The sequence below is a fragment of the Alosa pseudoharengus genome, unplaced genomic scaffold (assembly GCF_046254945.1).
Source record: "Alosa pseudoharengus isolate Yale_2024_CS ecotype anadromous, Long Island Sound unplaced genomic scaffold, YU_APseudo_1.1 YU_APseudo_1.1_scf_9, whole genome shotgun sequence".
NCBI lineage: Eukaryota > Metazoa > Chordata > Actinopteri > Clupeiformes > Clupeidae > Alosa > Alosa pseudoharengus.
In genome coordinates, this window is record NW_027468881.1 from 16,780,069 (window position 1) to 16,807,727 (window position 27,659).

Below are 27,659 nucleotides of genomic sequence, written 5' to 3' on the forward strand. Positions count from 1 at the left end.
TATGAACAGTACTGAACAGTCACACACACAATAAACCTAATTTTTGGACCTATTTATTGTAGTTTCAACGGGCCTTCAAATCAATAGCCTTGTGCATGAGTTCTCAAACTTTTTCCGACCCCAAAACATTCTACAATGCATGAAGGCCTCCCTGACCTTGTTTTGCGCCACCCTCACCATCTAGGTGGTTTGATAGATATGTACAGTACACTGCCTACTGCTTGCCTTCTACTACTACTATTACTACTAGTAGTAGTAGTAGTAGTATGCATGGTGGTGCACTGACACTGAATTCTGCAATATAGTAATAAGTTATTTTTATCATTAGGCCTATTATTGCAATCCTTCTGTAGGCTACATGGAATGAGTTCAATGGGATGTAATGTGAAACAATGTTAAATGGCCTATTTTCAAAGCAGTTATTGTCTGCTCACACACACATACAACCTTAGGTTATCCTCATCCTGCTTTGAACACAGTTGTATTATATAGCATTTTAAGCACCAGCAGTTTGGGAAAAGCCTGCGCTGCACAAGTGCTGACCTACCGAAATAAGTTGTATGCATCTGAGAGTTTGGGATTGTCGTGCACTATGCAGAAGGTTACTCTTCAGCTGATAAGGTGTTCCAGAGAGAAGTTGCATGTTCCGTCGCAGACAAATGAATCCATAACACCATGGACGTCAATTCCGATGTAAACATAGTGTGCAAATAACTCAAGTCGCTTTACGTACGGTAGGCTATTTGGAGGTTTCTTTATCTGGTAAGTGAAATCAGCAATTTCCTCTCGAGTTAAACGTGTGCTTGCTTGTGTCAAGGCTATATATAGGCTACTGTAGCCTATTGGTGTTGTGGCGTGGCTATGTTGTAAGAATGAGAAATTGATATAAAGAGGCTTTTGCGCAATAGGCGGAAAAGAGCGGAGATAAACAACAAATGCGCTTTTACTGCAGTGGAGCTTACCAGATACGAAAGGGAAAAGGCTTTTAAGATGCCCATTTAAATTGTAGCCTAATGCACTCTTGTGTGTTTTAGCATAAATCCGAAATAAGGAGGAATGTGAGGAGGCTATTAACTGTAAAGAATGCATCTGCAATCTAAACATGAAACACAATCGCTGGAAACACAGCTAAGGTCGGGAGACAAGCAGCAAATATGCATCTTGTCTGCAGTCGTTCATTCAAGATCAACAGAGTAACCAAGTAACGAACTCTTTGAAATTTCAGTAATTGTAATTGCATTACTGGATTTACAAAAATACTTCGTTACATGCTCGTTACCACTAAAAGTAGTGGAATTACAGTAACGCGTTACTTTGTAACGCATTACTCCCAACACTGGAGGTAAGCACATTTAAGTTAAAAGAACTGTTTTTGCCTTTCAAAGTAAAATTTCTATGATCATGTTTTTTTGATTGTTGTGTCAAAACAGTTATAGACAAGTTTGAAACATTTCACACATGTTTTAGTGCTTTGGTAAGCTACATTATGAGTCTATACAGCTAGCGTGATGTTGAGCTCAAATCTGATGGATGATGCATTTTTTCCAAAATGGTGGGGTTGGGGTGATTTGTGCCAAAGGGCCTGGGTTAAGTTGTGCCAGTGGCACAACTCACCCCCACTTATAAATAATGTTTTAAACATATTATTTTATTGTAATTGTGCATTTTATTCTTAAATTTTATCACTAAAACTATGTGCCATTCTTAATTTTAGACCAAAAATAGAAATATACCATCATGCCACAGAGTTATAAGAGGAAGACAGGCAGGGCATACTGTATGGAGAAGGAGCTGGCAGAACATATAAAGGCACTAGGAGTAATGTTTCACGGTCTAAGTCCCATGAAATGCTGTGAACTTCACACACAATCACACACACTGACCAGGAAGCCTGGGAAGGAGAGGGGGAACATCATCTCTAGGTAGTAGCAGTGGCAGAGTTGACATCTACACAACCACATCCAACCACCTAAATCTGCTGTAAACTTCTCTGATCAACAAAACTTTAATCTCATTTCAGGTATGACTTCGCTCCACACAAGATCTACAACATGGATGAAACTGGTGTGACAATGGAAAATGACCTTTGATGTGCTCGTGTGGCGCAGTAGGCGTGTAGAAAATTGGCCTTTTATGTTGTAAAATAACTTAAATAAACCTTAAATGAGTAATTTTGTATTGAATTTGTCTAGCTTTTATAAAGCATTACAGTGTCTGATATCAAAATATACTGTTTTACTTCAATAATCGATGGCACAATTTACCCCAATGCATTCTCTTCAAAGGCACAACTTACCCCGCACCGGGGGCAAGTTGTAACACAAGACCACTTTTTTTCAGAAAGCTATATCTCTTAAATACTGTATTTCAGATTGAAAGTGATTGTTCCCAGAGATGCACCACATCCTGAAATATATGTTCATATTGTAGTTGGAAGCATTACTATCATGGCCTCCCTTTAAAGTCACTTTAAGTAAAAACTGGCACAACTCACCCCACTCTCTCCTATACAGTCACTGTATTTATTTAAAAAAAAATGCCCCCATTACCCCCCATGAACACAAAAACATGTAATACAATCTCAGTTTCAGACGAGATGCAGACGAGGATTGAGCTAAAATTTGTGTAGATTGCCATGTAGTGTAATATGTTTGAATTCAATGTGAAATGGTCAATGTATTTCGCCTCTTTGAGTCCCTTCTGGGGAAAGGCACAAAGCTCTTCACTTCCTTGAAAGATAAGTCTGAAAAAGAAAAAAAAAACCTCTTGTATAAGTAGTTTATTTGGGAAGTTACCAGTATAACTACTTTGGGAAACTTACCAGTATACGTCTAAGCAAAATATTAAGCTACACAAACATGTAGACTGTGATAATCAGAGTCGAGTGACAAGTGAGAAGAATAATCAGATAGATAAGAAAAAGAGTAAAGATATTCTACCATTCAGAAATCAGTAAAAAAAAAAAGAAAAACAAACGTTTATGAAAAAAACAAAAACACTTACGCCTCCACTCCTCTAGGGGCAGTGTTGCATTGTCATGGCTGTCATCATATGGCAGTGGTACAGGGCAGTCCTCTGGATCCCGCAGGCCATCAAAATATGGGTGTTTTAGGGCCTCATCAGCAGTGATACGGGCTTCTGAATCCAGCACTAGCATCTTTTCCAGTAGATCAACAGCTATGATAAATTCATGACATAAGATATAATATAAACATGTATACTTTCAATTACATAAACTCCTGAGGGCTAGAGTTAAACTTTCCAGACTGCATTTGAAATCAACACCAACTGCAAGGCTGTATACCAATTAAGGTTTTGAAGCAGCTAGAGCCTGTTGTTAACTGTGTAAAAGGTTATCACTGTGGTCACATATACTTTAAAACCTATTACCTAAACACTGATGCATAGTAGTGAGCTTGACCTGAGCATGGTTTGCTGTGTCATTACACCAAATTGTAGCTATTCTCGAAATTGCAGTATAGTAATTTCCTGTAGACATAAAGCACAGTCTATGGGCTGCACTTGGTGAAAAACAAAACCATGTGGTTACAGTCTGAAGTTTACGACAGCTGGATTGAGTGAGTGAGTGCCCTTACAAATTACCAGGTGGCTCATACAGAAATTACCTGATTGGATGGCCGAATTTTTGTTGTCATATTTTAATTCACTTCAGTGGTACAATTAATTTGTTTTCATTGAGTTGTTCCAAACCAGAAGCTGCAATGTCGAGAATAATGGACAATATCTCTAGCAGTTAACCCAGAGAGGACTAACATTCATGATGTAGGGAATCATTCATAATGAGATTTGACCTTGATAACTGGCCTATTTTAAGATTATCCAAGAAAATTCTGCTGAAATAAATGCAGGTCTCTGTGTGTCGTTGCTACTGAGTTTGTGTGCTAATGTAAAAATACACTTCCCTTATCAAGGGAGTTCTGTTAAAAAGCTGAGCATTTTTAGGTTTGGCAACTTAAACAAAGACATATAATAATTTGATGCAAATTAACATTTCTAATTCTAATTCGAATGATCAAAAATCAAGATAAAGGGTTGTCAAGCAAGTAGGCTTTCCCTCATATACATAATATACAACTCAGAATGAAATGTCTGAAATATGGCTATATCTCACCCATGGCTGCTGTGTAAATCATTAAGATAATTGCAATACTGAGAGGTCACTGTTTTAATAAATAATGCTTTCCAACAGTTTTTTTTTGTTGGGGGAAACATTTTTTTAAATATATTTTATTTGTTTTCCTCAGACATATATGTCACCACTGCCATGCCCTGTACATCACAGTTCTTGAGAGATATCTACTCACCCTTTGGACTGGCCCTAGGACACAATGCATGGAAGTCTTTTCGAGGGAAATGTGGGAGAGAGGCAATGTAAGTTTTTGCCTGTTGAACAAACACCAAAAATCAATAGCAAACCCAACTGTCATTGTAATAAACATAAGACCCGGGAAGTCATCAGAAAAGCAATAGCATTAACTGTTGACAAATAGCCGTACCTCCTGACTGTCCAATTTCGTAATGAAATCTGGTCCAGGTACACCTGTTACTTTCATAATCTGGGTAAGCTGATCCATATCTGAACAGGAGAAGTTAAGGATTACATGGAAAACAAAAAAGTAACAAGGCATATAACAAGTGACATGCAACAAACTAATGAATAAACTAGTACAGTGTCATTTGCAGACAATTCAAACAATTCAACAACATTCACTTTTCTCGTGCAGTTTGCATTACATTTTTTTGTTAAATGTGATAGAGGTTTGATGTCAATTAAAAACAATAAATCAAACATATACTGCTGCAATACGTCATTATACTCAGCTACAGTAGCTTAAGAAGCTCTTTAATGAAGGTTGATGTGCAGATTGGGGCGAATTCTCCCATGTGCGTAAGGGTGCGTAAGTAAAAGAAAACACGTAACCAAGCACTTTCTAGCCTGCGCAAATTCTCCCCTTCACTTAAATCTGTAATTTACGTGATATTTAGGTGAAACAGTATATTGCTCGATGTCGGCAGTAGGCCTAGTTTTAAATACATGTAGGTTACACAGAACTTTACAAATTAACATTACAGTATCACATTTGGTGCTTAATATGCTGATATGGCTTCATGTTTACTTACTACTTCATTCGAATCTGTCCATTTCTTTCCAACCTGACCGAAGTCATCCATACATTTGCACAGACGTCTGCACTATTGCCGAGCAGCATAGTTTATATTCTCCTGTCTCTTGATTCGTTTGTAATGGAGGCTGGTATTGTTATGCCAGTCTCTAGTGTATTCAAAACTACAGGTGTCAGTCTATAGCTTCGTTAGCATAGATAAATTGATATTATGAGAAGCAGCTGCCATTGAAACTTTCTTTCTCAACAGTGAGTTTATAAATTATGAATCTACACACCTCAAGCACGTCTTGACTCTTTATAAACAAACCTCAAAGCAAAAGTAAAATTTCATTAAGTCAATTCTTTGTTAGGCTATATGATGACACACCATTTTACTGTAGGCCGTTCGCTATTCAATTCACCATGGTTACGTTTTCAAAATCAAAGACTGGTTTGTGTTCTTTCTGGATTAAAATGTCATTCAGAAGGTCAATGAAAAAGTCCACGTTCCACATTTTCATATCAACTTAAATTAACGAGGTGGTGGATCAGTCTGGTTCTATTTTAAATAAATCACGCCTCTTTCATAAGGCCACCTTGTTTTCGAACTTCCAAGCTGTGGGTTTGACAGAAACGGCAATGGGAGAATGCGCGTAACTGAAAAGTGCGTAACTGAAGTGTGTAAAAATGGGAGAACTTGCCCCTTAGTGCAGACCCACTCGTGTGTCAAACTTTTACAGTAGACAGGACGTGAAGTGTAAAACTACTCACTGACACATCTCAACTGTATACCTACATGACATGATAAAGAAGACCTTCCACTCAGGATAACCAATATGGTCATGTTTGTATCTCAAAGTATGCAAAATAGAGACTATATTCAAAGTTTGGAAATATGCCATATGTGCATTCAGTCTCAGCTGTTAAATATTTAAGTAATGGCATATTTCCACACTTTGTTTATACTCTATGGGAAAACAAACCATGGTATCTTTGAAATTCGTTGATTCATAGGTTATTCTCAAACTGAATGTAAATATGACAGGTAATGAGGAGACTTGCATGAAAAAGTTGTTTTTCATTCACGCTTTGTGATTCATGGTAGGTTAGAACTCATAATAAGGCCCTGGGAGACTGAAAAGGGCATAAGAGGATACAGTCTTTTCCTTTGAAGAGCGTCTTCCCGTTAATCATCTCTGCCATGATGCAACCAACAGACCAAATATCCACTATGATGGAGAGAGATGCATACAAATCCAGTTCAACACAACATTCTTCCATTCACAACTATGGTAACAGGCAATCTGAATAACCAAATATTCATCCTAATTTCCTGTATTAATATTTCCTCAGTGCTTGATGAGATGACTAAAACCTTGAAGAGAGCGTTACCAAAAGCATCCAAAAACAATCACAGAATTAAGTCTAAATGACTTGTTTAGATGATAAATACATTGTATATTAAGAGTTAAATACATTTTAATGTTTAATAAGGACAAAGAAAAAATGACCATATTGGTCTAAATCAGGGATTCCCAAACTGTGGTACGCGTACCCCCGGTGGTACGCGAGCTGCTTCTAGGGGGTACGCGAGATGAAAAGGGCTATGGCGGACAGGTGTAAAATTAAAATTTTAAATCTTTTGTAATTAATTCATGAATAAATACATAATTTCGAATCAGGTCATAATGATATGGAAACATGAAATTAAAGGATATAATTTATAAACTCTGTATGTGTTCATAAAAAAAGGGCAGCTTATTAAACATGACGCCTGGAATAGCTAATAGAATGCGTTACTTTTGAATGATGGGCAAGAACAAGGTAACATTAAGGTAGGCTTTACATTTAACAAACTAAAGGTAGCCTAAGCCTTTCTAGGCTGTATAGCCTAATACATCCTTATATATACAATACTACATCGCGAGCCGAGTCGGAATGTAGGCAGTGGTACGCGGGAGGAAAAGTTTGGGAACCGCTGGTCTAAATGAACCTTTAGCATGAAACAGGGCCCACTTCCCCGATAACGACGGAGACACGCTCTTAAGAGGGTTTTCTACGATTCATCTTACGATCGTTCGTTTGGTTTTTCCGACTGTTTCCCGAACATGCTCGTAGCGTGAACGCGCGTGCACTGCTCTTAAGATGCTCTTAAGGGGAGCTGTCCACGTTAATAGTTCTGAAATATCCTCTGATTTGACGGTGATGTCAGGTGACTGCACGTCACAGCTATAGGCCTATTTAAACTTCGGATCTACACATTCATTCACATCAATACGAAAATAAAAACACATTGACATCTGCATGTAAGCATCCCAAGTAGGTTATATACCACACAGAGACATAAATAATTGTAATTATTTTAAGATTAGATTGTTGCACCATGCAATAATTTTTCGCGGTGTCACTTAAGAACACGTTTGAAGATAAGAAAGAAGTCGAGTAAGAAAGAGAGGAAATGTGTAGGCTTAGATTTTGATGCAGTAGGCTACAGACTAAACCACATGATGCTTTCTCTGCTTTTTACCTCATATAATAAAACATTCACTTAGCAAAGATAATGTCAAACTATTCTGGCAACGTCTCGTTTCATAACTTGATTGCATTTTTGTCCGCTTTTCATCACATTATTATGACCAATAAATGTAGGCTATTTTGCACGCTAAAATCTGATTCATCACAGGTAAACACAATAAAGAATGGGAACGTAAATTGGATTATGTATTCTAAGTTGTAATTCCTCTGTATGTCCTGTTGGTGACCTCAGTGAGAAGTACTGTTAAGACGCTCTTAGCCGGTAACGAGTACTCTGGAGCACTCGTAGATCTACGAGTGTTTTCACGATGCTCTTAAGCTACGATGATTTCGGGGAACAGTCGGCAAATCTTAAGACGTTCGTAAGAGGGACTTTACGACGCTCTTAGGCTTAAGATGCTTTCGGGGAAGTGGGCCCAGAGCTGAGGTTCTTGAAGTGCTATTGTGCAGTATTAGCAACAGTTAAGACATTTTTAAAAGCAGGGCACCAAACTCCAACGAAATGGTCGCAATTTACGACTAAAATTTGAGACAATGCAAGTACATTTTATATCTACTCGTGCATGTGCGATCTGTAAATATGCCAACTTTTTTTACCTTCAGACACATTCTTGCTACACTGTAAAACCGAACAGTACAAGTAAAACAATGTTTTTGATTTGTAAACACTCAAAAATGAAAAAAAGTTAATAGTACTCTAATCGTCTGTGTTACTTGAACAAATTTGAACTTTTAAGTTGACAGCACTCGTCCGCTTTAAGTCATTTGAAAAAATAGAAAGCGTGGGAAACTTCCCCACGCAAATTGTAGCAAATTTGTAGGCGGATCTTCTGCCATACGTGGACCTTGTGTACAGCACCAACTAGCCAACGCCGAGTGACAAGCGACGCCGGCAACGGTCGACCAGCAGATGACAAGAGACGAGAACAAGAGCAGTGAAAATAGACAACGAGAGAGGAGACGACGAGAAGAGAGAAAAACCGCAATTAAACGTAAGTGGAAAAGTGAGGTGCATGTTGACCCTAAAGCACGTCCTTTATCATATTGTTTAAAAACCCGAATGTTTGAAAATATTGTCTTAGGCTACGTGACGTAACTTTATCCAGTTAGAACTAGCTAGCACTAGCGGCTAAGAATTTGGCTGCTGTATGCCAGCACTTGCTGGACCAGCCAGCGATCTAACTCAATTTGCCAATGTGAGTACTAAAAATATGAACTAATTAACCCCCGTTAGCACTTTTTAACACAATAGCTTGGAAGTGCAAGCTTTGTGGTGCACTGCTTGATAACAGGGCAGGTCCTGCAACATTATCGTTTACAGCATGTTAGCAATGTTTCCTCCATTGACGTTAGTCCACTGTCATGTTACTGACTGTCTGCACATTTAAGTCAGTAGCCTAAATTCATTTGACACGATCACACACAGTTCATGCTCAGTCAGAATGTGTATTATTTGCATGTCAGCTGTGTAGGTGAAAACAACCATTTAATGTGCAAACTGTTCTCGGCCATTTAAGGATGCATTTAAAGTGGCATTTAAAGCGACATCATGAGATGGTGGATTGTCCTAATAGAGATTGTCAGTATGTTCAAATGTGTATTCGTCCTTCAATTCACAGATTCAGAAGTTGATGCAAACAACATTGGCATTGAGAAGGAATCAGACGTTCTTCCCCGCAGACATAGCCTATTGGTTCGGTGGTGGCCTGCAATCATGTTGGAATCTCAGGTAAGCATTTATTTTGTACAAATACTTGGAATAGATTCATTTCATGTGTGGTTCTGACCAAATGTGTTTTAAATCTTTACACTTACCCCCCTATTTTGAGTTTTTGCTCGAAATTGCACACCGCCTACTAACAATGGCCCTGTTTCCACATACTTTGACTTATATTCAAGTGCTTGACCCCCTTTGAAAGCAGAGGTCTTGTAGATTACAACTCCTCCATGGACTTAAGATAAAAAGAATGCTTTGGTTTCAGAAGCTGTACTATCAAAGAAAGGTAATCCTATTGAATTGCATTTTGTAGTTATTAACTGGCTTGACTCCATGTTTTCTCATGCAGGGATCCTCAGATGTAAATATCCGACGTGCTGTGGCGCTCCGTGGCCTTCCTTTCTACCTCCATGAGGATGATGCCACTTTTCTAAAGACATGGGATGTAAGTAAGTATGTTTTCTATTGACATGACAGTTAAAGCGTAACTGTGGCATTAAGCGACCCATGGCCTGTTGTTTCGAGGTCAACGCATGCTATTAGAATGAAAAACAATGAGAAAATTGAGTACAACATAAAGCAAATACTGGTCCAGCAGCTTAAATGGGTGGTTCAGGATTTTGGACATAGGACCTAATTTCCAAGTTAGCAAGTGTGATATTTATCAGTGGAGACCGTTTTTAACACGTTTCATCCAGTCCTCGTCTATTCAGGCGTTATATTTATTTACCTCGGTGTACTATGGAGTGGGTAAGACTGTTTTTAGTGGCAGGCTTACACATACTGTTGACTCGCGCCAGCCTAGCACCTGCGAACTCTGCAACTAGATGGACTGGATGAAACGTGTAGAAAACGGTCTCCAACTTGTGTTGTTATCTTGGATCTTGGCACAAGGGATTATAACACCTGATCCTGTGTATTGATGTAATATCACACTTGGTAACTTGGAAATGAGGTCCTATGTCCAAAATCCTGAACCACCCCTTTAAACTAACCTAACAAGGCATTTGAACTGAACTGAAACTAAAGCCAAATTCCCTGGTAGGTTATCAATAGCTGCTGGGCCACTACTCAGTCTATGTTGCACCATTTTTTTTAATTCTTTTAATTTTATTCTTACGAACAGCCGTGACCTCGAACAACAGGGCTATGTGTCGAATAACGCTGGAGTTACATTTCAAGCTTTTGTTTTTCTGTTTGTTTTTTCACCAAGAAACTCCAGGGAAGTTACTTAGTATTATTTCAAGTAATTATTTCAATAATGCAACTGCCCTGGAAAAGTTTGAAGATAAAATGTTAAACTTAATATGACATGGTATCACTTGACATGTAATGCCTATTAGATATTCAATTAACACACAATTGTTCTTTGTTCATTTCTTCAGGTCTCTCAATCGGAGTTCCCAGATATTGAGGACCTTACTGTTGAACTCATTCTGATCAGCACGAACAGTGCAAATGCATCCCTCTGCCCAAAGAAGACTCCTGTTGTTTTGGATTGAAATGATTGTTGAATTTCCTAGCATTGGTCAGGCATTTGTCATAAAGTATCTATCTATCTATCTATCTATCTATCTATCTATCTATCTAGTCTTTATGCCCTTGATCTAAACTGTGTTTATTTGAATGTAGCCTCCACTACAGCCCTGTTCTGAACTCCAACCTGTATTTGTTTCCATGGTTTACATGAAAATAAAAGATTAAGAAGAATTTCACTGGCCTTTGTCAACCTTTTTAATAATTTTTTGAAACTAATCAAAATGGACAAGTTTGTTCAACTTTCTGGAAATTAAAACTTTTAAGTTTAATTAAATTTAATTTAAAGAATTGGTTGAAGCAAAATGAAATATTTCAGGCTGACATAAATAAATCCAATTAAGCTATCTAAGCTTAATTTTATTAATTACCGTGAACTCATGTAGTTGATGTTTTTTTAACTTAAAAAAACCTTGTTGAACACACTCAAAATTTGCTAGTGAAGACTAATTAAAAAAGGTAAGTTTCTTTGACTTAGCAAAACCGAGTTACTATTACTTAAATTTTTTTGTGTAATCGGTTTCACCAATTATTTTGAGTTCAATTAACTTGTCGGGTTTTACAGTGTATGACTGATTTCCATTAGTTGGTTTCCGTAGAGCCATATCATTGTAGTTCCCAAAATATTTATTTTTCTGGTGAATGTGAAAGTAGAAAGTAAACGGGTACTAACTTTGAAATCATTGGTCCAGCCTTACTAGTCACACTGATCAAAGATTTAAACGTTACTTCTGACTTTGCCTAAACTTTACAAACTGACAATAAACAGCATCAACAGTCCGGAAACAATGTATGTGGGTCTACCTTTGCTGTAAATACATTTCTGCATTTTTCCAACTGCATTTTTTTTATATTTGCAGGTTTTGCTGCTACAGTTTATCCTAATAAGTTCGTCTTCCCCTCTCGTTGCTGATTTGTCTGACATTTTTCTTGTTTGAGGGAAACAGTTAAGAACTATGGTGTTCCAGACTAGATCTCTGAAAGAAAATCTAGGTGGGTGAGGCCAGGCTAAGTAAAAGTAGCTGAATTTTTTCAAACGTAGCCTAAGGGCCGTAGAATAAGGGCCTCTGGTGTAGCCAGTTCTATTAGTGCAGTGGTTCTCAAACTTTTTTTTGTCATTCCTCACGTTTTCGCATTTTGGTTCTACTTTACATTTCCCATCTCAGTCCACTGGATCAGATGTTATTTTAATTCTGTCGGTCTGTTTATGACTCCTATCCTATGTGTGTGGCTATTTTGTCTTGAATCATTTTCCTTGTCAAAAAAGAAAGACAATTAAATAGGCACAAACAAATCTAAATTCCTCCTCTTCATCGCACCCCACCTGTCATGTCCCTATTCCCTATGGGCCGCCCCACACTTTGAGAACCACCGTATTAGTGGAAGCTAATTTATTGCCGCAGACGCAATGCGAACGGATCACTTGCGCCCGGGATAGCCTCCCTGTGTGAGCACAGATACCATAGATGGATCTGAAATGTGATGTGAGCCTGGCGAGTAGAGATGCCTAGGGATGTCACTAGGGCTGGGATAAACGATTATTTTTTAAACGATTAATCTAGCGATTATTTTTTCGATGCATCGATTAATCTAACGATTAATTTTTTCCGTCCGATTCGATTTCGATTCGTTTCGATTATCGATTATCTCCCCATTAATTCACTAATAGCAACTACATGTTTATTTACATGAATGAAAAAAACTGAATGAAAAAAACATGAATTCTTTAACATTGCAATATATGTTTATTGCTCTTAAGATTCAAAAATAAAAGACTATACAAGTGCAAAGTAATGCATTCTTAGTCAGAGGTAGCATTCAATAAAGTTCAGTAGTGTATGTCTAATTGAGTGCCTGTCATTTTAAGACGTTCGTGTAGGAATCCTTGCTATTAACATTAACACAGTTAAAAGGCTGCTGATGTGTGGATGCAATACATAACGTAGTTAGTTCAAATAACGGTTCGTTCTTCTCCTTTGGACAAGCACTTTTGAGTCTTGGAAAACACTTTTCCATTTACATCGGGATTTTGCAAACATTCAGAGTCAATAAAATGAGTTCTGCATGAGTAACGAATACAAGCAGCTGCAAGTAAGCATGCTAAACTTGACATCCAAACAGTATTCTAACGTTAGCTTTGAGATACTGCTTGATTGCATACTGTAACGTAACTTAGTTTAGTCTCCTCAATGTACTATGTTGTGATAAGACCTTAGCAGAGTTTACTTTAACTTTAATGCAGCAGTTTTGAACAAATTTGTGCAGCATGGTCACGATGCTAAGCGGATTTAATAGCAATTTAGCCCACTGTGTTCTATGCAGTGCTTCTATGTGGCAACAACAATCCTTCAACAATCGTGAATATTTGGTTACATGCACATGCAGAGGAGGAGCAGCGGGCTCGTTACGAGAGAGAGCGGGCGGGGCGAGGAAAGGCTGTGTGAGTAAAAAGTGCAGCTCAATGAAATTATTTTATCTTATCTTTAATTTAAATAGTAGGCCTACAACATAGAACATCAATGTGTGGTGGTTTTGATTTCGTGGTGCCCAGCCACAGATTAGTCAACGTATGGAAAACACTGAAGGTGTAAAATGAAAAATATTTAGCAGCACACGTTATGCTTGACGAATCGACGCTCATATTTTGCGTCGACGTATTTTTTGCGTCGACGTCATCGATTACGTCGACGCGTTGTCCCAGCCCTAGATGTCACAGGTGGGCTAGTTGAAACTTTCAAATTCTGTTAGAATAAGACACTGAGATGAGTGAAGCAATGTAGCATAGGCTGTTTTCTTCTATTGGTGTTAAAGTTAGTGATATTAGACAGAAATATAGACATAACGAGTTCATTTGATGAAGAATGTGTAGTTTGAACCATTTAGATCGGCAAAAGGTGAAGCAAATAAGCAGGCTTTATTAGTGTAGCAAAGGCTAATATGAATGACTAAACAGTTGAATTAATTGCTCCTAAACTAGGCTGTCGCGTTCTGTCACATTCAGAGACAAAAGCAGTGATGATTGACATCATGATGCTGCCTTTAAGAAACATTCCGTGGACTGATTTCAAGTAGCCTAGTCTATACAAGATATAGTAACATGTAATGTGAACACTGTTCACACAACTTTATCGGTTGGTTAAACAAACTAACTAGCACAATGCCACAATCTGTAAGTAGCCTAGGCTGAAGGTTAAAATATTTCAAAATTTTACAAATTAAAGCCTAGTCTATTTCATATAATAATGTTAATGTCTGAAATAATGTGTGTTTCAAGCAAGTTCATTTATTACCTGGTTTGGTCTAATTCTAATAGATTACTATGAAGTGTCCATTAGGCCTATGAAATCTTCAGAAAATTAATGTCTGATAACTTTAGGCGCTCCTAAAATGTTCAGGTAGGGGCTACCATAGACATAGGGCTACTGTGCTCCTAGTAAATGCTAAGCAATGCTAAGACTGAGGTATTTGTAAGGTAGTCAATAATAGTAAGTTGTCTTGCCAGTCTGGGTGTAGTGCATCCAATTTAGAATGACCTCAGGGGCGCGGTACCAGCGTGTCACAACATAGCCCGTCATCTCTGGCTCTGCATGCCGGGCCAAGCCAAAATCCAGAATCTGCATAGACATCAGTTAAAACCATAAACATCATTTAACACGGTTTAAAACAGGTATGCTACTAGAAGGTAAAAAGAAATATGTAAAGGAGAACTGCATACCTTGAGTTCACAATCTTGATTTACAGCCAAATTACCAGGTTTGAGGTCCTGGGCAAGAGTAGAGTCAAAAAGGTAAGACAGTGATTACATGACATTTGGTGACAAGTAGCCTACCTTCTAGGAATTATGTATTTGACCAAATATGCAGACTGCACTGTTTATAACCTTCTAGTGGTCTTGATATTATGGAACATTACATTCAGACACAGTTTTTAAAAATAATAATTCAACACCATGCCATTAAATTGAACTGTTTGGCCTGTTAGTTATGACAGTTGAGTGTACTGTATTATGATGATGATGTATGATTAAATACTCATCATGCATACATACAACTTGTCAATAGTCTCTGCATGTTGATGACAGAGCTCCCTGAGAATTGAAGTCCTTAAATGGTCTCGAACAGAGTGTGAAGCTTTCAAACACGTAATGTATAATGAATCCATCAACAAAGTAGAGCAGGCCAAGCAATTCCAAACTTGTACAGACAGACATCATCCTCTTTGCCAATGAGTAGGCTATTACCAGTCAAAATGCATTATAAATATTTTTCCAACCAAATGACGATACTGAAATAAGAGTTTGAATATTAAGGGTAGTGTTTTAATCAAAGGCTATGGATGCTATCCAGAAAACAGTTTCAGTACAACACATTCCTATCTCGCCTGCCAGGCATTGGCTGTGTGCCAGTTTACAACCAAAAAAAAAAGAAAAACGTTTCATTAGGTTTATGATGCTGTCGCCTTTGTTAAGCCTTGCAAACACTTTAAGAAGGAGGCGGAACATTGGGCTTTCACATTTCTAAACACATTCTTCGTCCATATTTTCCTAAGACAGATTAGCTGTCTCTAGAGGAAAAAAGCATTGATTCAGTTTAAATGACAAATAAATAAATAAAGGAACATTGTCATGGACAGATGCATTTTAAGGAGTTGTCAGTCTCACTTACCCTGTGAATGATGCCTGCACTGTGTATGTACTGTGGGGGACAGACATGGAGAATTACATAAAATGCCGCACATGAACTTCTTTACATTTCGCAAGTAAATCTAACTTCTGGGAAATGAGCCTTTGTAATATGTTAACCTAACAGCCCAATACGGTTAGCAGTGTAGCTTGCAAGCTTTGAGAAGCTTTAAAATAGTGTTTGAACAGTTTATTTTGCTCAGGTTTGTCTACTGGGCCTAAAATAACCAAAAACAGCTACATAAATTCACACTGCATATACAACAGGTTTAACTCACTTTTCAGACTCCTGTAGGAACATATGTTTAACCTTTGTCAATGCCCATGACAATACATACCAACTCATGCCATTTTCACAAACACAACAGAGATTCAGCCAAACCTTAAGTCCACAAAGCATCTGATACACAAGGAACTGGATACGGTCCTCTGATAGAAGTCCTCGCACTTTAGACAGGTCTGTGAACATGTATGGCATCACCAGATAGCTGTAACAAACATCAAGGATTGGGAATTAAATTTGTTGTCTGCACATTTATGGACTATAAAATATGGTCTCTCAGCCTCACACTGTGCAGAATTAGAGGTCACACCTGTGCAGAACAGGAGATATTATTGCCGTGCCAAACTAACGTGGTGATGCTGGTTCAGAAACGGCCATAGGCCTACTGACCACTAAAGAAATATTTGTTACACTTGTATCCTTACGCTTACATCCTGATGTAGGTCTTACTTGGTGTTATTAATTAATAGACTAATCCATCCATAACTCTGTCCATGCATGCCTGTATTTGAACTAACTCCAGTAGGTTAGTGTTAACAAACTTATCAGGTCACTTGTACAGTGTAAGCTGGAATAGAACTGTAAAACGAGGCGTGACTCACAAGTCATGGAAGTCCTCCAGACACGTTGCAGGTGAGAACACATCCAGTAGCCCTATCACCTGAAAGCGTATGAGAAATCAGAGCATGAGATGGACAGGAAAGGCAACATATATAACTCAGTTTTTTAAGCAGTGCCCCTTGGAAACGACTGGCTTGTCTGAAATACAACATTCCACAAAATGACTATGGGCTACCACAGAATAGCAGACAATTAGACATTGTTGTTATATAAACTAGCATGACTGACATCTTAACTAGCAAGAAATGCTGCCATACAGTGTCTGGCCTAGAGGGGATGGGGGTTACATGAGGAGAAATAGGACAAGCGTGTATAGGCCTATAGGCTACTTACATTTTCATGCTTCATGTGTTTTAGTAGCCTCAGCTCCCGATACGCTCGTTTAGCGAATATCTCTGACTGGAACGGACGGTGCAGCTTCTTGATGGCCACTTTCTCTTTAGTCTTGTCGTTCAATGCTGAGCTGAGATAGGAGCAGAAAGCAAGATTAGTTCTAGGATACACTCCGTTGCATTCTAGGCTACTACGGAGCACAGATTTATGCTCACTACTTGACCAGGACGTAATTACACTGTCTCAATGACAGGCCCAGCTGATGCGTAAAATATAGACCAACGAGACAACAATACCAAGAATGAAGATATCTGTGTTATCTGTTCACGAAGGCATAGCCGAATATTTAACATAGGCGAGGGGCAAAAGTTTCATATTGGAATTGCGAAAGAATATGAAATGCAACAGTTGTTTCAACTACGGCGAAAAAAATTGTTAGATAAAAGGGTTCTTGTTCCAACACTATGCAACGCCCAGTCTTGCGTTACTGACCTTACAATTGGTCTTATTTCAGGAGGTAAATAGGCCACTGCTGGCAAACACTGCGTCTCCCAAAGTTACAGTGCTCAAAATGACGACTCCATAACTGAAAACCAATAGCTCAACAACAGAGGTGGGGACAACTCACCAGACAGAGCCATACGCTCCTGTTCCGATCTGTTTCAGAGATTTGTATTTGTCCGGAACTTCCCATACTGTACTGTTGATTTCTTGACTGACGAAGTGCGGTGGTAGTGGCTCCATTTGTTATGGAGAAAGAAACGGCATAGGAGCCGTCTGGGAAAAACGTAGGCTGCTCAAGTGAAGAAATCGTTCGAAACGGATGGCACGAATGTAACACCTCCCACGCGGCAGCTCTGCATTCGTTTCAGTTTGGATGCTTGGAAGGTCTCAACTGGAAGTCTGAGTTTATCATGCACACATTTGCGTTCAAGATTTAGTCTAGTTCTTCCAACCGAAGAGGCCCATGGGTACACATAAAAATTAATACCAGATCTGGTAGATAATACATTATTATTGGTCCACAGACATCCCTGATGAGCCACTTATTGCATAGAAGCCACGATGATTCACCCGTCCTCCCACTCGCATGCTTTTTTTTTTAATCTACTGTGCAGGTTTTCACAAGCGCTATTTCCGCTCACACCTTCTGCCTTCTTAAACAGCATTTTAAACATTATGTATCTGGGTAAAAACCTGTTGATTGATAAACAGATCACAGAGGATGTTTTTCAGAAATACTGCGCAATGTGTGATGATTTAGCGATAGGCTAGTTGGTCCAAATTGTTGGGTAGCTTTTAACTGAAGTTGCGCAGCATTCGAAAAGCAGCACGCATCACACAGCACTGGTACAAGTTGGTTGAAAATAAGATAGATAGAGTAGATAGCGCCTTGTCTACACCCTTCAAGGTTATAGAGGTGACACTTCCATTACCTGATAATGATAACTCACGCTAATACACCAAATGCGGGTTATTACAATCAACAGCAGAGGCTGTAGAAAGGATTGTTGAAAGACAAAGCTAAACTATCACGTTCTAATCAACCTACAGTTAGGTCTACGTAGGTCTATGTGGGCCTGCATTATGATATTAGGCTACTAATATTAGCAAACATTTCGCCTCTGAAAATATGCATGTTGCGTGCACATTGACCACTAGATGGTGATGAATGAGTATACGATTTTCTGCAGGTTCCACATGTGCCAGTTGGGTTATTCACTTACACTTTTTTCAGTACAGGACCTATCCCACAAACATTATTGACATAAATGAGCAATAACTGTGTAGTAACATATACTTCTGAAAGACCCTAGGATTTTCTTTTACTTTAATTGAGAAATGGGCAGATAAATGTGGTGTCAGTTAAAATAATTACCACGTAAGACTGATTTATTTATAAGTTATAACAAGTTATAACTTATAAGTTATAACTTATTTATAAGTTATAATAAGCCCCAGGCTGGTAGTGCTGAAGACATGTTGAAGACATTAACTTCAATTAAGTACCTTTGAATTACTGCATCCAATTCCATAATCAGTGAGTCAAGTTACCAAAGTTACCAAATGAACAGAGTTCATCACTCTGCTGAGGGTAATTTAAAAAGTGTGTGTGTGTCTGTGTGAGAGGGAGACAGTGTGTGGTCACTGGTCATGAGTGTGTGTGTGTGTGTGTGTGTGTGTGTGTGTGTGTGTGTGTGTGTGAGAGAGAGAGTTCAAGTTTATTTGTTCATATTCTTTATTTTCTTAACTTGCACTTTGCTTCAGATACAAGGGTTTCCCCCTCACATGTGATATGACCAACTGAGTGGCTGTCAATGTGTCATGTAAAATGAGTTCCTGCTGTGCACAAACTGATATGACAAACTTGTGTGTGGTTAAATGCATCTCATTACCATATTGGTTGATAGAGAAGAGTCACTCATTCTGTCTGCTTCTTTGGCCCCTAACTTTTCTACTGAGTTCTTTATCTGTCCATGTCTGTTTTATTCACAAAGCATGTGTTGTGTCCACACTGAGCTTGAAAGGCACCATTACTGACTCCACAGCGAGGGGTTTTAAAGTGTTAATCAAAGCTATTAAAATGGAAAACAAACAAGTTGTCTCATCTGCACTATCACGCACACACTCACTGGGCTTCCTCTGCCAGCCGCACCACAATATTGTCTCTGCAACTCTCCGCGGCATGACAAGCTTTTAAAAAGAGCTCATTGCAGGGTGTAGTACTGTGTTTCTCTCTCTCTCTCTCTCTCTCTCTCTCTCTCTCTCTCTCTCTCGTTCCTCCACACACACGGTCACAGCATTCGGAATTAACTGATGAAAGCTGCGTCCCGGGAAATATGTCAGGTCACTCCACGTCTCTGTTATAAATAAATCAGCAGATTTAAGAATTCACATTTGGATAGGAGAGCCCATTTTATATAATTTCAGAAGGTGCCATAAGATGACCATGCCCAAGTCAGTCCTTTTGAAGACTAAGTGCTGGAAAGCTGGGGGAAGCCTGCATGGTCATTGGTACGCCATAGGAGGGAGGTCGCTCAGTTTCTCAACACCGTGGGGAATGCCAAGATGGTTCACTCTCAAGACCGAATAAAACAATTTTGTTTTTTCACATCATCCCATCCAGCGTTGCAGTGCCCAGAATCTCAACTTGGAAATGCAGATGTAATTAGTCAGGCCAGCTGCTGGAACTTGAGTGTGACAGTCAAAATCCTATCAGCACAACTACCATATGTGCCCCCAACACTGACTAAGGAAGTTTTTGCAGATCAGATTCAAGTCAGCATTTAATTAATGCATCAATTAACAAACTGATTATTTTAAACAGTAAATAAAAGACAAGTGAACCTGGTACCATGTTTCTTTAACTTAAATGGTAGTATTCAAAGTGAATCTTTAAGGATGTAAATTGCTTGGCAGGAATGTAGTTGCAACAACTTGCAGTTACTAACTTTGTTTTATATTCATATGCTCCTGAAGGTAGAAGCTGCTATAAATGATATTGGCATTTTTTGGCTAGCTTCCTCAAAATGAAGCCTCTGTATCTGCTAAGTTTAGGTAAATAATCATCAGGCTGTGATGTTGGCCTGTGTGTTTTCTCTGATCGTAAATGTTTGGGTTGCTGGTAATAGTGATGAAACGGTTTCCAGAAAACATTCGTTTTTGCCACTGCAACCATTCCCCTGACAGCTATACAGAGATCAGCCACTTGAGGGCAAGAGTTCAATTTGACCATAAACTAATCAGCAATAGTATGCTATGTACTCTCAGTCCAGGAATACTGCAATGTTTCTGCGTGGTAGACACACCAGGGCCCACTTCCCCGAAAGCATCTTAAGCCTAAGAGCGTCGTAAAGTCCCTCTTACGAACGTCTTAAGATTTGCCGACTGTTTCCCGAAACCATCGTAGCTTAAGAGCGTCGTGAAAACACTCGTAGATCTACGAGTGCTCCAGAGTACTCGTTACCGGCTAAGAGCGTCTTAACAGTACTTCTCACTGAGGTCACCAACAGGACATACAGAGGAATTACAACTTAGAATACATAATCCAATTTACGTTCCCATTCTTTATTGTGTTTACCTGTGATGAATCAGATTTTAGCGTGCAAAATAGCCTACATTTAATGGTCATAATAATGTGATGAAAAGCGGACAAAAATGCAATCAAGTTATGAAACGAGACGTTGCCAGAATAGTTTGACCTTATCTTTGCTAAGTGAATATTTTATTAGGCCTATGAGGTAAAAAGCAGAGAAAGCAACATGTGGTTTAGTCTGTAGCCTACTGCATCAAAATCTAAGCCTACACATTTCCTCTCTTTCTTCCTCGACTTCTTTCTTATCTTCAAACGTGTTCTTAAGTGGCACCGCGAAAAATTATTGCATGGTGCAACAATCTAATCTTAAAATAATTACAATTATTGATGTCTCTGTGTGGTATATAACCTACTTGGGATGCTTACATGCAGATGTCAAAGTGTTTTATTTTCGTATTGATGTGAATTAATGTGTAGATCCGAAGTTTACATGGTAGGCCTATAGCTGTGACGTGCAGTCACCTGACATCACCGTCAAATCAGAGGATATTTCAGAACTATTAACATGGACAGCTCCCCTTAAGAGCATCTTAAGAGCAGTGCACGCGCGTTCACGCTACGAGCATGTTCGGGAAACAGTCGGAAAAATCAAACGAACGATCGTAAGATGAATCGTAGAAAACCCTCTTAAGAGCGTGTCTCCGTCGTTATCGGGGAAGTGGGCCCAGGGCCCACTTCCCCGAAAGCATCTTAAGCCTAAGAGCGTCGTAAAGTCCCTCTTACGAACGTCTTAAGATTTGCCGACTGTTTCCCGAAACAATCGTAGCTTAAGAGCGTCGTGAAAACACTCGTAGATCTACGAGTGCTCCAGAGTACTCATTACCGGCTAAGAGCGTCTTAACAGTACTTCTCACTGAGGTCACCAACAGGACATACAGAGGAATTACAACTTAGAATACATAATCCAATTTACGTTCCCATTCTTTGTTGTGTTTACCTGTGATGAATCAGATTTTAGCGTGCAAAATAGCCTACATTTAATGGTCATAATAATGTGATGAAAAGCGGACAAAAATGCAATCAAGTTATGAAACGAGACGTTGCCAGAATAGTTTGACCTTATCTTTGCTAAGTGAATATTTTATTAGGCCTATGAGGTAAAAAGCAGAGAAAGCAAAATGTGGTTTAGTCTAGCCTACTGCATCAAAATCTAAGCCTACACATTTCCTCTCTTTCTTACTCGACTTCTTTCTTATCTTCAAACGTGTTCTTAAGTGGCACCGCGAAAAAATATTGCATGGTGCAACAATCTAATCTTAAAATAATTACAATTATTTATGTCTCTGTGTGGTATATATAACCTACTTGGGATGCTTACATGCAGATGTCAAAGTGTTTCTATTTTCGTATTGATGTGAATTAATGTGTAGATCCGAAGTTTAAATGGTAGGCCTATAGGTGTGACGTGCAGTCACCTGACATCACCGTCAAATCAGAGGATATTTCAGAACTATTAACGTGGACAGCTCCCCTTAAGAGCATCTTAAGAGCAGTGCACGCGCATTCACGCTACGAGCATGTTCGGGAAACAGTCGGAAAAACCAAACGAACGATCGTAAGATGAATCGTAGAAAACCCTCTTAAGAGCGTGTCTCCGTCGTTATCGGGGAAGTGGGCCCTGGGGCCGTAGTCACCATAGACATTGAGGGGGACGTGTCCCCCCCAATATTCAAATATGACCAAAATGTCCCCCCCAATATTCGGACATAGAAAAAAAAAGAAAGAATAAAGCGCTATACTAGGCCTACAGGAAACCAACACGTATCTGAAATGTAATCAAACTAAATTACGCACAAATTAGTGACCTACGGTTCCAGAATAGCCTACACCCCTGAGTGGTTTGTCCTGGTGATTTTCCGTTTTTCGTTAGTGGCGTGCGCTATCAAAAGCTTCCATTTAATGCACCCTACTGCGGTGATGTAGGGCTGTCAACAATATCGCAAAAGCTACCGGAACAATTTTCACAAAACTTCTTGGAAAGGTGTAGCACAGGCTAAGGAAATCCCATACATGTTTGGAGCCGATCAGACTGAAAGGGAGCATTTTCCATATTGTAGCCTATTCTCGCAATGATAGCGAAAGTGAAACGTTTTATTTTAAATGATGAATTTGTGCAAGCCTGTCATTTCTTTCACGTCTTTCAACATCAATAATGCATTCATATGCTAGTAGTAATGCCAGAAATTACCGTGTATAGGCCTCTTAGAAATGATTGTTGCATCTTGCATATTATTTAGATGTGCACTCAATCGCGCATCCATGCAGGCAAAACGTGATCAAATGTGGCGACGTTTACAATACGTGACAGTTTATGTGAATCGCGGACAATAACCAAAGAAAGGAATTTGCACCTCCATTCACCAATTAAAGGCTGTAGTAGGCTAGGCCTAGTGTTTCTACATGTTTGCACAAAACGTAATTTCTGTCAGAAGCCAGTCTATAATGCATACAGGGGTAACATGAGGTGAGTCAGACAGAAGAGGGGCCTGTCTTAGTAGCCTATTCCTGAATCCTGTCCCTTTCAAACTACGTTAACATTGTGTGATTAGCCGCCAGCATAATAAAATCTAAATGAAAAGACAAAATCTTATTAGGCTCCAAACCTATGAGTCTAAGCCTTAGTTAAAAAAAATCTTCAGGTGTAAGTAATAAGTCAAAGAACCACATTCTGTGTAATATAGAGGTTATCAAAAGATACTCTAGTTTGTAATTTCTTTTGCTTCTTCTCCACCCTTCTCTTTTCACAAAACTCACGGGGGGGGGGGGGGGGGGGGGGGGGCATTCTGTTTGGGGGTCCCTCAGACCCCACCACAGATTTGGTCCCCCCCAATGTTGACATCATGACTACGGCCTTGAGACACACATAAGTTACACGAGTCTCAAGTCCTGCAGTGCTGCTTTACACAGTTTTTGCAGATGTTGAAACTTCTGAATCCAGGCACAATGGTTGGATAAGAGGACAATTAGCCCGCCTCTCCACGCCTATGCTTGGTGTTAATTGATCTTCCTTGTGCTGGACAGGAACCGCTAAGCCGCTCGGTCTTCCCAGTCAGTAATTTGACATTTGAAAGCGGGAGACTCCGAGGTAATGAAACTAAAGCAATGCGCCCTGAAATGCTGACTCACTGGCCTCACAAAAGAGCACAGAGTCAGCCCACTGAGCCCAACTTCCCTCTTTTAAAAATGAGCTCCAGGAGAAGGCCTGGACCCAGTTAAGGAAGAGATGAGTCAACGCAATATACTGAGTCATGTAGACTACAGGTATTTCAGATAATAGTGCTGGTTATAATGAGTCCTTAAAAGGTGTTTAATTTATACCTCTTTGGGTGCACCACAGGTTCTGTCTTACACTTGTGAAACTGTATGCAGCCCACGTATTGCACTTCAGATGAGCTTTCTGATGACATTTGACATTTCCTCTAGATGTTCATCTTGACAGTAATCTAATCATGGTTTAAATCATAGGCTCAGCTTGCTGTGTGTATTGGTGAACAAATTGACATTTAAACTAATTTAATCCATCAAGATTACGTTTTATAAGTATTGAATTTTCACTGGTGTGTAATGTCTTTCCCAATCCTAACCATATTCTCTTTGTATTCCTCTCTGTTTTGAGAAGCCATCTCCTTTTTGTTGACTTTTCAGGAGTGTTAATACAGCAATATTGCATATTGCACTGTAAATCATGGCTGACATAATAGGATAAAATCCTATTTTCAAGGATCAGTAAAGTATAAACTGAAACCTGATTATGCACCAAAAGATATGTGCCTGCCTTGCATTTAATTTAATCTTTAAGCTAAGACTGAAATATTAACAGAGCATATACTTGAATATAGGTGCTGCAAGGTATAAACCCAAATATTTACAGCACCTATGGACAAGACTAAGTGAAACACAGGTGGTGGTCGGTGCAGCAAAGTATCATACACCCCCAGGAGCATCCTTCTTCCTGGTGCCTCGGGGTCACAATGTCTCTGTCTAAAGAGTGATTAAAAACAAATTAGGGGTGTTCTTTTGAGATGTTCTTTCACTCCGGCGGGGGAATTAATTATTGCCTTCAATCAATGATGCTATCTGTGACTGGCTTCGTTAAGGTGCCGTGGCAGCATCCTCCGTGATTAATGAGCTGACCTTCCCCTCAGCGCCAGCTCTGTTCTTAAAAATCCATTCCATCGGAATCTGACCTCCGGGGCGGAAATGGCCTGGAACTCCCCAGGCATTCCAATACTCGCACGGCAACACGGCAACTTCACCACAGAAATGGGCAGATTTAGTGTACATGATTGTAAACACCACCCCCACCCCCCAAACTTCCTCCACCCAATTTCCTCTGTCTCAGAAGTTGATAGAATGTAATTACAAAATCATGTAATTTGATGCAAATATGATGAGACCCATCTTGGTTTAATACGGCATCAGATTCTGTTCATGATTCATTGCTGTTGTGTGTTATTGCCATAAATGGTTTGGCAACAGGCCTCAGTAGCAGTGGATACTTAGTAGAGATTTCATTATGGTGTGCTAAGGTCAAAAGCTGTACCGTTTTAGACTGCAGTGGTGACTGGGTAGTGTGACTGTAGTTTTTAGCCATCTTAGCAATTGGCCCAATGTTCATTTAGACATAAATGGTTCGCGTTGATGTAAACGATTCTTACAAGGCCCAGAATGAGTTTAATGAACAGTCCCTAGCCTTGTAAATGTTTAATTTGTTTTAAACAGATTAGAATTGGGTGGCAGATGGACAATGAACCCTCACAACCACACACACACACACACACACACACACATACACACTCTACACTCACACACACGTACACACTCATGACCACACATTGTCTTATACACGCACACACACACACACTAACATACACACATACACACACACACACACACTCATGACCAGTGATCACACTGTCTCCCTCTCACACAGACACACACACACTTTTTAAATTACCCTCAGCAGAGTGATTGGCCACCCTCTCTCCCTCTGACCAGTGCGTCCTAACAGAGGCATCAGTCAGCACATCCATTACCATTCATTACACCCAGTGATCACACTGATGAGTTTCCCGCCACCGCCAGCTTCTGTCCCTGCCACCACCACCACCACCACCACCACCAATGTCGCGACACACCGCGCTCCTAATGCGACACCATTGTGTGGCTGAGCCCAAGCCTGCTGCCATGCGAAAAGGCATTTATTTATCTGTCCAATTATTTATGCATGGATTTATTTGCTCATTAATTTGGATTCACGGGGAAAATGAAACTGGCGCAGGCCTGCCGAGCTGTCCATTGTTTGGGCCGCTGTGGTCCTCCTGGATGGGGTGCTCGGCTGCTGGGAGGAGAAAGGCTGTCAAAATACAGAGGAAACAGACCATTTTAGTGGAGAGGAATAATACTAGCTCTCTCCCTCTCTTTCTCTCTATTTATCACACACACACAGCCACACACACTCAAACACAGAAAACTGCATATGTGCACACACACACACACACTGGAGCCTTATTAGCTAATAGTTAGAGAGAAGACAGTAATAAAAGGATAATGCAAATTAGGAATTGCATTGATCACAAGAATGCGGTGTAAGTCACAATGAACCGCTAGCAAAGCATTGTGACTTCTGACTGAAATGTTGGTGCTAAGATATATTTTATTTGGTAGCTAGATTGTGTGAATGCCTAGCCTGGGTGCCATTCCGAACTTAGTTCCGCCCACAACATTTGAGGTCGGGAAGTTTGGTCTGGCATTGCTCCATTGTGGAGGAAGTATGCTCGCCCTAGATCGGGCGGACCAATCAAATCGGGCTTTACGATGAGGGACAGGTGAGCAACAGCGCCTGGTCTATCACGTCATCTGAGCACGCTTAGATTAGGCTTATGTTTGAAACAAAAACGCTGTGGCTAGAAGGATACATGGCTTTTAAGACCCCATATGGAAAATGCATATTATTATGACCGCCGCTAGCGAAGCTAGCGAAGCGGTCATATAGGGATTGTCAAAGTTTTTTTTTTTTTTTTTTTTTTTCTTTTTTTTTTTTTTTTTTTTCCCGTCATCTACTTCCTGAAATTTTGGTCAACGATACCCGGGGCACCGAAACACCAGGGCACATGAAATTTGGTGGGTATGTAGCCCCACTAGACTTTTACGGAAAAATTTCGTTTGGTCCCCGGGGGCCACTCCCCCTCCGCGCTGGGCCCCCCGAAACCCAAAAAATGCAGTTTTTCCTCAATAACTACCTGAACCGTGGCACCGAGGATGAAGAAATTTTTATGGTATGTTGGTCTCAAGGGCCCACATCAACTTAGCCCATAATCACTCATTTGTGATTTGCACCCCCCCGGTAAAAAATGAAAATGCAATATCATTCTGCTTTAATCGCCCCTCTCTTCAGTAAAGACGTTCAGAACTGCACCAAATTTTATGTGTATGATTAACCTGACATTCTCTGGGGGTATGCCAAGTTTCGTAGAATTTCATCCATGGGGGGGTCTAAAAAATTAAGTTATGTGTACATTTAGTGACTCTACACTCATTGGCCTGTAGATGGTGGTGCACACATATACACATGCACACACACACACAGGCACCCACATACTATCGGTATTAGAACGGCCGATACATAATTACAAATTCAGTAGGATTAAAAGAAAGCCAAAATAAATATTCATCATCATCATCATGGCTGCATTTCCAGTATTGGCGATAAGTAGTCGTTTGTCCACTAG

General features: G+C 39.6%; 1 protein-coding gene and 1 long non-coding RNA gene across 3 annotated transcripts; one reads left to right on the forward strand and one right to left on the reverse strand.

The window, feature by feature from the left end:
* Positions 1-2,501: 2,501 nt before the first annotated feature.
* On the reverse strand, positions 2,502-17,889 carry mapk13 (mitogen-activated protein kinase 13). 2 transcript variants are annotated; one of them, XM_076277025.1, is made up of 12 exons: positions 17,461-17,887; positions 16,833-16,962; positions 16,481-16,539; positions 15,978-16,083; positions 15,579-15,608; positions 14,630-14,677; positions 14,414-14,528; positions 6,284-6,355; positions 4,518-4,597; positions 4,326-4,404; positions 3,004-3,177; positions 2,502-2,743 (listed from the first exon to the last, which is right to left on the reverse strand). In XM_076277025.1, the coding sequence occupies exons 1-12, from the start codon at positions 17,574-17,576 to the stop codon at positions 2,658-2,660; spliced, it is 1,095 nt and encodes a 364-aa protein (XP_076133140.1). In that variant the 5' UTR covers positions 17,577-17,887; the 3' UTR covers positions 2,502-2,657. The 2 variants fall into 2 exon arrangements, with proteins under 2 accessions (XP_076133140.1, XP_076133141.1); XM_076277026.1 differs by lacking the exon at positions 6,284-6,355 and having other exon boundaries at positions 17,461-17,889.
* Positions 8,282-10,068, forward strand: LOC143115130 (uncharacterized). Its single transcript, XR_012985054.1, has 3 exons — positions 8,282-8,653; positions 9,281-9,390; positions 9,728-10,068. It is a non-coding gene; the product is annotated as an uncharacterized LOC143115130 (long non-coding RNA).
* Positions 17,890-27,659: the final 9,770 nt, after the last annotated feature.

Coding starts and splice junctions, on each gene's coding strand:
- mapk13 (XM_076277025.1), bottom strand. CDS start 17,576: ATGGAGCCACTACCACCGCACTTCGTCAGTCAAGAAATCAACAGTACA. Junction 16,963..17,460: donor GGAGCGTATGGCTCTGTCTG/GTGAGTTGTCCC, acceptor CTCCTATCTCAG/CTCAGCATTGAACGACAAGA. Junction 14,678..15,578: donor GTGCAGGCATCATTCACAGG/GTAAGTGAGACT, acceptor ACTCTTGCCCAG/GACCTCAAACCTGGTAATTT.